The 13,944-nt window shown below is 43.4% G+C and overlaps 1 protein-coding gene across 4 annotated transcripts in view; it reads right to left on the bottom strand.

Annotated features, from left to right (window-relative positions):
- The window catches only part of DTNBP1 (dystrobrevin binding protein 1), a 145,685-nt gene extending 132,316 nt beyond the window's left edge, over positions 1-13,369 (bottom strand). For 2 of the 4 annotated variants that reach the window (XM_036448076.2, XM_036448078.2), the window contains exons 1-2: positions 13,202-13,368; positions 238-291 (exon numbers count right to left, since the gene is read on the bottom strand). In XM_036448076.2, coding sequence (XP_036303969.1) covers positions 238-291; positions 13,202-13,257 — 110 coding nt within the window. In that variant the 5' untranslated portion in view covers positions 13,258-13,368. Of the gene's footprint in view, positions 1-237; positions 292-13,201 lie in introns of all 4 variants that reach the window. The other 2 variants (XM_036448075.2, XM_036448079.2) reach the window with 2 other exon arrangements.
- Positions 13,370-13,944: the final 575 nt, after the last annotated feature.

Consider the following 13,944-nt stretch of genomic DNA (forward strand, 5'->3'; position numbering starts at 1 on the left):
AAAATAGCCATTTATTTTCAGAGTAAAACAATTACACTTAACCATTTTTTTCAATCATTTTACAATTTTATCAAAAAATTTTCCAGTGTTACAAAATTTAAAATAATCATAAGTTGTTTTGTAGTCAGATGCACTTAATAGATATAAAACCCATTAAATTAATTATACCATTATGACTATAACTACAAGTTGGATAAAATTTAGGTTATAGTAAATCAAATCTTAGTACAAGCTTACCTTGGTTTGCTTTTTACTTTAGCTTCTCTTGACTTGTCACTTAAAGTCTTCAACCTATAATTAAACAAATATAAAAAATTCTTAGAGCTCAAGAAAATTTTTCAATAGTAAATTACACAGTTGTTCATATCTTGGATTGAAGAAGCCAATATTTTTAGTAAGAAAAAGTATTTGTAAAAGCATAGTTTTTACTATGTATTATATATCACAAATGGAAAATCTGTAGTAAATATTACCGTATTTTTCGGACCATAAGACGCACCGGACCATAAGACGCACCAGTTTTTAGAGAAAGGAAATGAAGAAAAAAAGATTCTGAAACAAATAGTGTCCTAAAATATTTTATGTGCATTAAAACCCAACATCGCAGTCATAAACACATGTAATCAACCCTGTAAAGTAAACAGCAGCATTTAGAACCATTTTAGAGCCGGGCAAGCACACAGAGACCACACAGAGCCGGGCAAGTAAAAAAACTTTTTTTTTAAAGTATATGTGTAGGCTATATTTGGACCATAAGACGCAGGGACTTTTTCCCCCCACTTCTGGGGGGAAAAACGTGCGTCTTATGGTCCGAAAAATATGGTATATGTTGTATATAGTCCAAACATAGTCTTTACTAAATGTAAGAAACTACAAATAGAAAATTTGTAGCAAATGTTTTTATGTTTCCTTGTCTCAAATACCCTTTGTAGAAACAGCTCCTCTGTATGATCAAACTAGAGAAACCTCATTTATCTGGCATCATTAGAAAAAGAGGTCCACTTATGTGTACTTGGTAGGTTTCATAAAGAGAACTAAGTAGCACATTTTATTAAGTAAAACTTCTAAAACTTCAAATCTCTTTAAGTACTACCATTTGTTGAAATTTAGGGGTGAGTGAGTAGATGGGTGGGGAGATTAATCAAAAAACTTATTTACATGTATGCATAACCCCCAGACACAGATAATAGTGTGGCAAGGGGAGGGGGTCATGTGCAGGGTGGAGGGGTTCCATAGGGAAATACTTTCAACAATACTTTCAACCATAAAGCAAAATCTATGTATACTAGAGGCCTGGTGCACGAAATTTGTGCCCTGGTGGGAGGTGGGGGTGTCCCTCAGCCCAGCCTGCACCCTATCCAATCTGGGACCCCTTAGGGGATGTCCAACTGCCGGTTTAAGCCCAATCCCTGTGGGATCACACCTAAACCAGCAGTCGAACATCCCTCACAACCCGGAATTGCTGGCTCCCAACTGCTCACCTGCCTGCCAGCCTGATCACCCTCTAACCACTTCCCTGCCAACCTGATTTACACCTAACTGCACCCCTGCTGGCCCAATTACACCCAACAGCCTCCCTTGCCAGCCCAATTGGCCACAACTGCTCTCCCCTGCTGGCCCAGTAATCCCCAACTGCTGTCCCCTGACAGCCTGGTCATCTCCAATGCCCTCACCTGCCAGCACGGTCCCCCTAACTGCCCTCCACTGCCAGCCTGGTCACCCTAACTGCCTTCCCCTATTGACCTAGTCACTCCCAACTGCCCTCCCCTGCAGGCCTGGTCACTCCAAACTACTCTCCCCTGCAGGCCTGGTCCCCCACAAAAGCCCTCCCCTCCCAGCAGGGTTACCCCCAACTGCCCTCCTCTGCAGGCCCGGTCCCCCCCAACTGTCCTCCCCTAATGTCCTGATTGCCCAAAATTGCCCTCACCTCCTGGCCTGGTGCCCCCCAACTGCCCTCCCCTGCTGGCCTGGTTGCCTCTAACTGCTGTCCCCAGCTGGCCTGATCGCCCATAACTACCCTCCCCTGCCAGCCATCTTGTGGCAGCCATATTTGACCACATGGATCGGCCATTTTGTGTGAGGGCATGAAGGTCAATTTGCTTATTACCTCTTTAGTATATAGGACTAAAGGCCCGGTGCACAAAATTCAGCACAAGGGAGTAAGGGATCCTTCAGCACAGCCTGCACCCTCTTGCAATCTGGGACCTCGCAGGGGATGTCAACCATTTAACATTCCTCTTGCAATTCGGGGACTGCTGGATCCTAACCACTCATCTGCCTGCCTGATCACTCCTAACTGCTTGCCAGCCTGCCTGTAACCATTCTGCCTGCCTGCCTGATCGCCCCTAACCACCTCTGCCTCGGCCCCCACCACCAAGGCTTCCTCTAGAGTCTAGAAGTAGGTCTGGAATGATGTCCGGAAATTTGTTCTGCTTCCTGGTCTGATTAGCATATTATGCTTTTATAATTATACATAAGCCTAAGTGACCATTTGACCTTTCCACTGGTTGCTATGATGCACTCTGACCACCAGGGGGCAGATGCTCAATGCAGGAGCTGCCCCCTGGTGGTCATTAGTTCCCACAGTGTGAGTACCACTCAGCTGACTGATAGACACCAGACACTGGGCTCACAGCTGGCGAGCATAGCTGCAGCAGCATGAGCCTCTCCCTTGAACACTCCCCCTGCTCAACCCTCCCCCATCTGGACCCGGACCTGATTGGTATCAGCATTGGACTGACTGGGCACAAGCCCGAGGCGCTTCTACGGTAGGTCATGAGCACTGATATCACCCTAGGATGGGAGCAGCTGCCAGCCTACCACGTGGGCGGTGGCAGGCGCAGTGGGGCTGGGATGAGCAGGCTGTGTTGGACTGCCAGTTTCCGCCCTATCCCCGCAGGCCATGTGGAGGAACCCCAGAGGGCACCAGGCCTCTAGTTTTAAAATAAAACTTTCTAAAATATATTACAAAACTCTTTCATTAAAGAGGGTATGGTATGTTTTATTTGACATTTTCTGATAAACTCCAGATCATTATTATGACTACCACTGACTACCAATTTTGTGGCAAAACAGTACTCTGTTTATGACTACCAATTTTATGGCAAAATTATGACTACCAATTTTGTGGCAAAACAGTACTCTCCGCACATTTATAAGGTAGGGATGTCTCTTCATTTCCTAGCTTGACACCAATCCACACTAGTTTTTTTGGGGGGGGATCCTATGTCTATTTTTTCTAAATTTAAGTTTTCCATCTTCACCACTGGATACCTTACTCCTTCTGTGAGCTACTTAACTATACAGCTTCTCACCTTTCTACTTGCTTTTTTAAATTATTGGACTAGAAAACAGATAAATGGGCCAGAAATGCATATATAAAATGAAGTAGGCTTTTCTATATGTAAAATATAAAGTTCATAAACTTTGTATAATTTATTTCACTTCACTGCCCCACTGTTACCATTTTTTTTCTGTGGTCTCTGTACTATATTAATGAGGTCACCAAAAAGCAAGTGCTAAATTATGACATAATATCATATGAGACAGTATTGCTATACATGCTTTTTTTAAAAAACATAATTTTTTATTGATTTCAGGAAGGAAGGGACAGGGAAAGAGAGAGAGAAACATCAATGATGAGAATCACTGATCAACTGCCTCCTGCAAGTGCCACACTGGAGATCAAGTCCTGATCAGGAATTGAACCATGACCTCTGGTTCATAAGTTGATGCTTAACCACTGAACCATGCTAGCTGGGCTGTACAGGCTCTTCTTGATTACTTTAACAAATATTCATTTCTAAAGAGAGCCTGAAACATAGGCCACAGAACCACTGCAAGCCCTTACACAGCCTTTGTAAAAATAGAAATAAGTGCTCCTTCCTCAAGATACTTCACTGCCACCAGCCAGAAACTGTCCTGTTCATATACAAGCTGACTCACGTACAAATGCCCCAACCCTGTGCTGTGCAGTGTATAACCTGCACAACTGTACATGCAAACCCTGACACAGGATTCCATGTTTTTTTGTCAATAATGCCTGGCTAAACACCAGACGGAAACTTCTGAGCAAACAACTTTAACGAATTAGAATGCCAATTACATACAAAGATATTTATATTATTCTATGTTATTTTTCAAAAATTAAAAAATCAATGAGATTAATTTATCTACAATGTTGAAAAGACTCCATAATTTCTTTACTACAAACTAATTTGTATATATCTCTCCAGATGAGTCTAGGAAGTTGTATTTATTTTTATTCCTTTATTTAAAGAATTTTTTAAAAAATTGATTTCAGAGAGGAAGGGAGAGGGAAAGGTTGAAATATCCATGATGAGAATCATTCATCTGCTGCCTCTTGCACATCCCCTACTGGGAATCGAGCCCACACTCCGGGCACATGACCTTGACTGGAATCAAACTTGGACCCTTCAGTCCACAGCCTAACCTTCTACCCACTGATCCAAACCAGCTAGTTGTATTTAAAAAGTCTAATATGTCATACAGAAACACAAATACTTCCAAGTTCACTTTGGAAACTTGTAAATCTTGTTTAAAGTAGGTTAAGCAACGAGTAGGTAAAGTTACTTTGATTGCTGTGCTCTACCATTTCCACTCCAAAGTGTGAGAAAGACACTTAGTTGTGAAATCCTCGGTATGATTATCCTAGTCAGTCATTACACTCCAAATTATTTCAGTATTATTTTTAGTGATTCAGGAAAATTCCAATGGTTAGATGTTAGAAGGATATTGAAAGGGAACTGCTAAGATTCTCTTTGGACCACTCTTACGTGATCTCACAAATATCTAGGTTGGTATTTCAAATATTTATTTCTAACCTTTCAGAAATAAATCAGAGAAAGACAAGATGCTTACCAGAGGGAATAAGGGATGGGTGAAAAACGTGAAGGGGAATCTAGTCAATAATAATAGTGTGATAGCTTTACACAGTTGTTTACTAGACAGATGATTACTAGACTTAGTATAGTGAGCACATCTTAAGATATAAATATGTCGAATCATTCTGTTATACACCTGAAACTAATAATATTGAATACCAAGTATACTTTAATTTAAAAAATAAATAGTGCAAGTCTTTTAGGTAAAACATAAGAATACTGAAAAAGGTTAAGTAGACTGGTTACTTTGGCAGTACTAAATAAAGTATATCTATCCATATTAATATATTAAAAGCCAGGGGCCATCACGACCTAAATGACCAGATGGACGACCAAACAGCAGGCTGTGTGGGGCAACCAGGCTGGCAGGGGGGCTTAGTGAAGGAAGACCAAACAACTGAATAGCAGGTTGTGTCGGGTGACCAGTCTAGCAGGGGGGTTAGTGAGGAACAACCAAACAACTGAAGAGCAGGATGCGTGGGGCAACCAGGCCGGCAGGGGGTGCAGTTGGGAGCGACCAGGTCAATGGGGGGAGAGGAGGGCAGTTGGGGGCAACCTGACTGGCGGGGGGACAGTTGGGGGCAACCAGGCTAGCAGGGGGCGGGGACAATTATTTGGGGCGATCAGGCTGTGAAGCAGAGACAGTTAGGGGTGATCAGGCTGACAGGGGGTGGGCAGTTAGGGGCAATCAAGCAAGCAAGAAGGTGAGCAGGTAGGAGCCAGTGGTCGCAGATTGTGAGAGGGATGTCCAACTGCTGGTTTAGGCAGTCAGACATCCCCTGAGGGATTCCAGATTGGAGAGGGTGTAGGCTGAGCTAAGGGGACCCTCTACCCCCGCCCCGCCAGTGCACAAATTTCATGCACTGGGCCTCTAGTATAGTTATAACTATGATGAAAGAGAAAAAAGAACAAAACACAAGTCTGAAATACTGCACAAAAAAATGAGAAATGATCAACATTGCCAGTGCTATTTCTCTTACTTTGGTAAACTCAAATCACTGAATATAAACTGAACATGGAATTATTAATCAACGTGAGACTGGTCAGTAAACCAGGACAAGTAGAATAGGGAAACTGATACAAGATAGCTAAACAAACTGACAAAGCAATTCACAACAGATACAGGAAGTCACCTCTCTAGAGATAACATCTAGGCCTCAATTGTGTTTCAGCTTCAGACCCAGGAAAGTGGCAGAACCAGGTGGGTGATACCAGTATCAGCTGTAATGATTGAGAACCCCCTATCCTGAAACTGACCAATCAGTGGAGAAGCAAACCTAGAAAACTCTGCTGAAACCCTCCTGAGACTTCCCCTAAGATTCCTGCCTGTGACAAAGAGATAAACCCTCAGACAAAGGACCCAGCTTGTGCTTTCTGGGAAGCAGCCATTGCCATTCCTTTTCACCTTTTTTCCACCACAGGAAGTATCTCCTAAACCCTAACGGACCCTGTAAGGCTTGCAACCAGGGGAGCAATGGGCAGCGGCCCCTTGTCCCAAGCTACCCCCTGAACCTGATCCCAACACCCCCTTTTCTCTGACTTCCCAGAGAACTAGGGTAGTTCAGCCTAGATTCTCCTGTTGCTAAGCACTTTCTTGTTTTACTGTCCCCATCTTTAATAACATTCCCTTATAGTTACCTAGACTCCTGCTGTGAAATTTTTCCTACATGAAGTCAAGAACACACACACTACTGGCTGGCTCCAGCCAGACCCACCAAGGGCCAGGTCCCCTTGTTGGTAACAAAAGTAATTCGTATTGAATGTCACAGCTTTTCTTCACTCACACTTTTATAAAAAGCTTATACTGCATTATTGGTTAGTCAATTTATTGTATAATTAGAAGCCCAATGCACGAAGATTCGTTCCAGAATGGGTCTTCCTTTCCCTGGCTGCCGGCACCACTTTCGCTCTGGCCTAAGCCGCCTTTCCACCTTCCTAGGCTGGAAAGAGTGCCTCTGGCCACTTGGCAGCCGCATATGCAAATTAACCACCATCTTTGTTAATTTGCATACTCACTCCTGATTGGCTGTGGGTGTTGCGAAGGTACAATATATCAGTTAGCATGTTTGTCTATTATTAAGTAAGATGTTACCATTAATCCTAGTCATATTAATATTTAGATATCTTTAAAAGTGCAGAACTTTGAATTACTATGTAATGGTAGAATTCAATAAAGATCACTTTAAAAGTAAAATTAATTTAATGTCTCATTTGTAATATATCAACTTTGGGATTCTCCCACTACCTCCCCTCAAATAATGAAAAAAAGATTAGTTGGAAATAACAGAGAAAGAGGAAATGTTACAGGGAGTTGAAAATAAAATTGTTGAAGGGAACAATGAGAGTTTCTCCATGTGGCTCCTTAACAGCCATCTGCTTTAAAAACTGGTCTTCAACCAAATGTAATGTGTGGGTCTTATCTGATCTGGATTTGAACAAATAAACTGTAAAGAGGTATTTCTAAAAACCAGGAAATCTAGTTATGGACTGCACAATTGATAATATCAAAGAATTAGTGTTCATTTTGTTAGGTATGATACTGGCATTGCTTTTATATAATATCTGTATTTTTTGAGATGCAAACTGATGCATGAGAGATATAACAGACAAGTCCAAGATTTATTTTACAAATAAGAAGAGAGACAAAGCAAATGTGGCAATAGTTGATAATTATTGAATCTGAACAATGAACACACAGGGTTCACTGTGTTATTCTATTTTTATATATGTTTGAAACTTTGTAAAAATTTTTTTTAACAAAAACAGTTTTTTAAATATTCATCTTTTCTCATCAAATCTGTTCTACATAAACCATCACTGTGCCAAAATTCAGAATAGAAACTGTTTCAGAAAACATAAAGTAGCTAGAAGGAAGTGGGAAACAATCAAGTCAGGAGAGAAAAAAATAAAAGGTTAAAATGATTTTCATTTTAAGTTGAAAAATAATTAACAAGCAACAACAACAACAACAACAAAAGCAAGAAGTTACTTTCTGAAATATATTTGAGAGCCAGAATTCAACGGAAAATAGCTTACTATTTTTTTATTTTTTTTTTTGATATAACCCTACTTAAGTTTTTCACAGTAATCGTGCGCTGGGAACAACCCATTAATAAAGTCGATTTAATACAACACAATGTCATGACATGCTGAGAAGGAAATAATGATCTAGGTGTAATACTCCAGTTTCCTCAAAAATAAAATAGTATTATACTGATTATAATGATTTGCAACAAGAATTGAATAAACTTCCAAATATGACTTAGACAGCATTCTGTAAACTACAGAGCCAGTTTAAATAAAAAGCATCACCATCAAGAAAGATAAGAAACTATTACATTATCGGGCCAACGTGAAATACAGTGGAGGTCCCCCCATGCACCAGTCCCTATAACAGGCTTCTCCACTGTTCCTAACCTTCCTAATACCGTATGCCCCAGGAAGATATAAGTGTTGCTGTGTGAGCATATTAATATACAGACTTACGTGAGCCACCTGACAATTATTTTCTACCAAAAGCAACTAATGCACTCTTTTGAGTTCAAAGCACTAAAACCTCAAATTCACCATAGTGCTTCAATAATTTATTTTTAGATTGTCCCAAACACTTGACCTTAATTTGACACCAGCACATTTATTTTTTTCAAGCTTTGTAAAAAATACTAACATGAAAGTATTAGATTAAGAAATGAAGGTGATGAGCAAAACTGCTTAGACAAAAATTCAAAAAGAAGTATTAATAGTTAAACAGAATGACACACTGAGCACTGCAATAACTGGTGAACAAAAAATGTGCTTTTCTCTAGCTGATTCAATGGCATGGGTGACCTCAGTGGCATTCTCTTTTTTTGCACCTCAATTTCCTACTCATCTAACCTCATCAGCTATTATAAAAACTGAGCATGTGACCTCTTCAATATTTTTTTTAAATAAATGGAAAATGCTTCTATAGAAAGGTACAGTTTGAGAGCCTAGTCTGGTGTCTGGCACGTGGTAGCAAATCAGTAACATCTATTAGGTGAAGTTGAATATTGAGATAGCTTTCTGCTTATTAAAAAGGTAAATAGTCCTGGAAAAGCTAACATTTCAGGCAAAACCTCACCATTTTAACACACTGATAATTAGATAAATAGATCCTCTCCTTTGAGCAGGTTTTGGTACTATAGGAGAGGAGAAGAAAGAAGGAGTATACTGCGCAGAGGTGGCTTTGAGGGGCAAACACCTATGGTCTTGGAAGACCAATAGTAACAGTTTCTATCCCCATGCACAGAACTTAAGAGTATTACAAACAGGAAATGCCGGCTGGTGACAGGCAGCTGTAAATCATTAAGTAAATCTGATTTTCGGTTCCCTGGAGGGTTTTGCATGCCTGAATATATCAACCCTGAGATCTTTGTTCATAACCACTCCACAGGTAAACTCAAACCAGAGCGGGCTGCAGGAGCCTGAGAGTACTGAGTCCGCTGGCTTGCAGAGCAGGAGGGGGAGCGCTGCCACCATTTTGCCTGCAACACCTGCCCCTCTGTGCACACACCCTCCCACACCCCCACCCCAAGGTAACAAATAGGAAATATCCAAAGCTGAAAGCTGTGGATGATATGTTTGGCGGAGCAGCTGCCTGGGAGGACACTGACTCTACAGCAGAGCCATGTCCCAAATGTGAACATCCTCGTGCCTATTTCATGCAGCTTCAGAACTGTTCTGCAGATGAGCCAATGACCACCTTCTAAAAGTGCTGCAACGCTGTGTGGACACTGCTGGAAGGACTAGGGCCAGGCTGGCCCAGCTGAGTCAGCGCCTGTTAACCTTATTCCCAAGAGTGAATTCCGAACTGGGAGCCTGGGAGTAAGCACTTGTGTCCTTAGGCTCTTTGTTGGTGTGGTGGAGAGCTAACCTTTTTAGGATTGTTGGCTAGGGTCTCAAGAAATGGACAGCCCGGCTGGCGTGCTCAGTGGTAGAGCGTCAGCCTATGAACCAGGTGGTCATGGTTCCACTGCCAGTCAGAGCATGTGCCCAGGTTTCAGGCTCAATCCCCAGTGTGGGGCATGCAGGAGGCAGCCATCAATGATTCTCTCCCATCACTGATGTTTCTATCTTTCTCTCCCTCTCCCTTCTCTGAAATAAATAAAAAATATATCTTAAAAAAATCCCGAAATGGACAGCTCATCTGCCAGTGGATGAACTCATTACTGTCCAGAGAGATTTTATGTGTGGGGAAGATTACCCACAACTAAGTATACTCTGTTTTAAGATCCTGTTCATTCATCTTTTACATTTATCGAGCAACTGACATTATTTTAGCATCAACAATACTTTTAAATATTCATGTTTGCAAAACTAATAAAGAAAAACATTAATTTAGTTCATTTAGTTGTTCCTAAATACTTAACTGTTAATTGCAAATTTTTAATCAAATTTATTCTGAATATTTCATTAAAATGAAAAGTTTTATACTGAAGAAAAAAGACCATGGTGGTGTGAAGTGTGCACTTCAGTATATCTAAAAGTTTCCCTCCGAGCTCAAATCATTCCTGGAGAAGCATATAGTCTATGTGACTATCTCCCAGTTCTGAGTGAGTTAAATCTAAACAGGACTCTAGTGAGGGGAAGAGGTCTAGAACCAATCCCCTCAATCCCTTCAGGCCACCTAGCCACCCACTTAGGTCAGAGAGGGACATAACTTCTAGGTTTGTCTCAATGTTGACATAATATTATGAATAAAAATTTACCAAAAAGGCCACAAGTCCATGGACAACCTACAGTCCCCCGCAGGCCACCAGCAATCTCTACACTGCCCTTAACTGATGAACTTTAGTTTCATTCTTTCTAAGTTTAAATGGAAGGTAGAAATTCATGGCATTCATCAGATACGTGAGAATAAAGACTAGCCTATTGTACTTAAAAAGTTAATTTTCCTACATTCAAGCTCCAGTTACATAAATTTTCAGAAACTGAAAATGAGCACCGAGATGAGAATGCTGCTCTCGATGACTGAGGCCACAGTGGCCACACTGAAGCAGCTCTGAAGAAGCCTGCCAGTTGTACTGACTGATTCCCTGGGGCAACGGGAACCCTTGAAGTTAGTTGCCAATCACTTGAGCTGCTCTGGCTTCTGTGGGCATTAACACCAAGTGGTTTAAAGGAATGCCAAATCCAATTTGAAAATTTGGGGAAGTGAGAGTCACGTTATTTCATCTTAGAATCCCTCAGTGCCTGTATGTAATATACACATGTGCTGTGTTTAATTTCATCTTTTCTCAGCAAGGCAAAATAGTCAACTGTGTAAAATAGGTTAATCTCAATCTAAATATGGAAGAGTTTACTAAAATAAAGTAAGCAGAAGTTTTCTTGGTAAGAATTGCACAGGAATTTGAGGACTTGACAAAAGGGAACATCAGCGTTTAGAGTTCCCAGTCAACTGGGAGAGAGATAACACCTGGAGATGAGTTACCTGTCTGCCAGGTAATACACACACATGGGCAGTCAGCAGTTTGTCAGCCGAGAGAAAGCCACCAAAGGGCCTAAATGGAATGGAAGGCCTCTCAGGCTGTCTAATTCCAAACTGGTCCCACTCCATGGCATCTTTCAAGAAGTCAGTTTCCATGAGGTTCTAATCCGATTCCTACAAATCTCTCCCTAAAGTCAGGTTACTCAGCTACCCCAGGGTGATTTTGGTCCAGAGTTCATACTCCTAGGTAAGTTTTAACTTTCCGAAGCAAAGGTCAGGTGCATAAATGGGTTCTGAGTTAACCATACCATCAGAGAGTTACAGTAACAATCAGAAACTGTTATTCCACCAAGGAATTTCTTGAAGTCACTGAAGTCACGGTAACAGGTGTGTTTACCATACTCATGTTACAAGCAGACAATTCCAGCATCATTCCAAAAATTCTCAATACAATAATTTACACTCTGAAAAGAAGTTACTATTTAAATTTAAGGGTGGGGGGAGGGGAGAATGTAAACATACAAGCACACCATCAATGAATGACTCCTAGAGCATCTATAATAAATATTATTATAAAAACACCAAAAAGGCTTTATAGGTGGTAAGTGCTCAATATTTGCCAGGATGTTACTAAGCACACAAAAAGGCAAACAATATATTAATTTTAGCTAACATTTATCTCACTAGACATTTAAAACAGCATTTTCAAGATGCCCTCGTTATTCAGAGCATTTTCCAAGGGATTTGTGAGCTAAAGGTGACAAGGCAGAGCCTTTATAAAGGTGACCACCTTCCTAAAGTAATGGAAAAATTAAAATGAATTTAACACTCATAACGACAGTGACAGAGTAATAACAATAGTGACATATATATTACATGTTAATCCATTAATCCTCACAACAGTCCTTTATCCCAGTTGTAGCGCATCCTGGAAACAGGCAACTGAGTGACTTGCAGAAATATGCTTGCCTAGGTGGCAGAGATGAGAACTGTGACTCCCAGACTGTGCCACACACTGGAATCCCTTGAGGGGTGGTATTTAAAATCCCACTCCGGGCCTAATTTGATTGGCATGAGCTGCGTGCGACCCAGGCATCAGGATGGTTAAAGGTGTGTCCAGGTGATCCTAAGAGAAGCGTGGGAAGCGCTCGGGGGGTTTTGCTCTTAACCAATAGGCATTCACAGCACTGCTGCAGTGCTGTCGTTTCTCTTGCCCAAGAGTGTCTTTGCTGAGGCGCCAAAACCCGGGCCAAGGGGCAAACGGAGGGAAAGAAAGTAAAAGGGGAAGAGGCAGAAAGCCTCGCCAAAGGTTACCAGGGCGCGAACTGAAACCGGTCGCAGCCCGCAGGCCGGGGAGAAACTGCGGACCGACCGGTGCCCTGGGGAGGAGAGGGAAGAGGAGAGGAGGGACGGCGGTCCCACGCCAGGTGGGGTCTCAGCAGCACCCAGGCAGGCGGGCAGGTGTCCGGCCGGGTTTGAAGCGCCGAGGGTCGCGGGAACAGCCCCGCGCGCTCCCTCACATGCCGGCCTCCTCCGGCCGCAGACGCCCAGGCCCCCCGCTCCCCACACCTTCCCGCCCCCGGAGCGCGCGTCCGTGACCGAGGCAGCCCGTTGGGACCCAAGTTACTTTGTGCCGCCCGGGCCGAGCCGGAAAGTTCGTTACTTTCCTCCGCGGAGCGGGGATGGGGAGGCGCGGGGCAAGGCTGGACTGGGCTGCGGGACGAGACGAGACGGGACGGGAGGGGAGGGGAGGAGATGTGAGGGGAAGGAGGCGGCGTCCCGGGCGGACGCCCAGCTCCTCCGGCGGCCCAGGCTCCCCGCTCCCGCTCCGTCCCCACCGAATACCCACCCGGAGGTGAAATCCTGCTGCACGCTCAGCAGCCGCTCCCGCAAGGTCTCCAGCATCTCCGCCGCCACCGCGACTCCTCCCCTCGGGTCTCCGAACGCCGCCGCCGCCCTCGCCCCGCGCACCTGTCACCCGCGCGCCCGCAGCCGCCCCGCCCCCGGCCGCCCGCGCCCGCGCCCGCCGCGGCCCCTTCCGCGTTCTGCCCCGCTCGCCGCGCTGGCCCCGCCCCGCGCCGCCGCGCAGCCGCACTGGGCCGGCGGGCCGGGCTGCGGAAAAGGGGCGGCCCTTCCCTTCCCTCTTCTCACTGCCAGCTAAGCCAGAGGCTCGGATGGGCTCTCCCTACCGATCCAGGCTTTCTCCTTTTTTTCTCTTTAAATGGAAGTAGTATCGAGAAAGAAAGCGTTAAGTCAAGGGTTCTTCTGAGTGCAATGTTTGTTCCTACGGTTTGGAGGAGCGTTGCATAAATTCTTGCAAAGCGTACACCTCCCAGTAGCAAATCCTTTCACAGACTGGGTCAAAGGTCTCACTCCCACTGGTGTTGATCTTGGATGAGATGGTTATCAGTTCTCAGTTTCTTCATTCATAAAATGGCAATAAGAATCAACCGTTTCGACATCCTTTTCATTCTCTTAAACCTACCCCATTAGGCTTTTGTGCCTTCCACACTGAAGGAGGTTGCCACCATATTGCCCAGACCTTTTGCTATTGTACTTATGTACTCTGATTTTGTTGTTGTTGACTTCTCG

This window comes from Pipistrellus kuhlii, unplaced genomic scaffold (genome assembly GCF_014108245.1).
Source record: "Pipistrellus kuhlii isolate mPipKuh1 unplaced genomic scaffold, mPipKuh1.p scaffold_m20_p_2, whole genome shotgun sequence".
NCBI lineage: Eukaryota > Metazoa > Chordata > Mammalia > Chiroptera > Vespertilionidae > Pipistrellus > Pipistrellus kuhlii.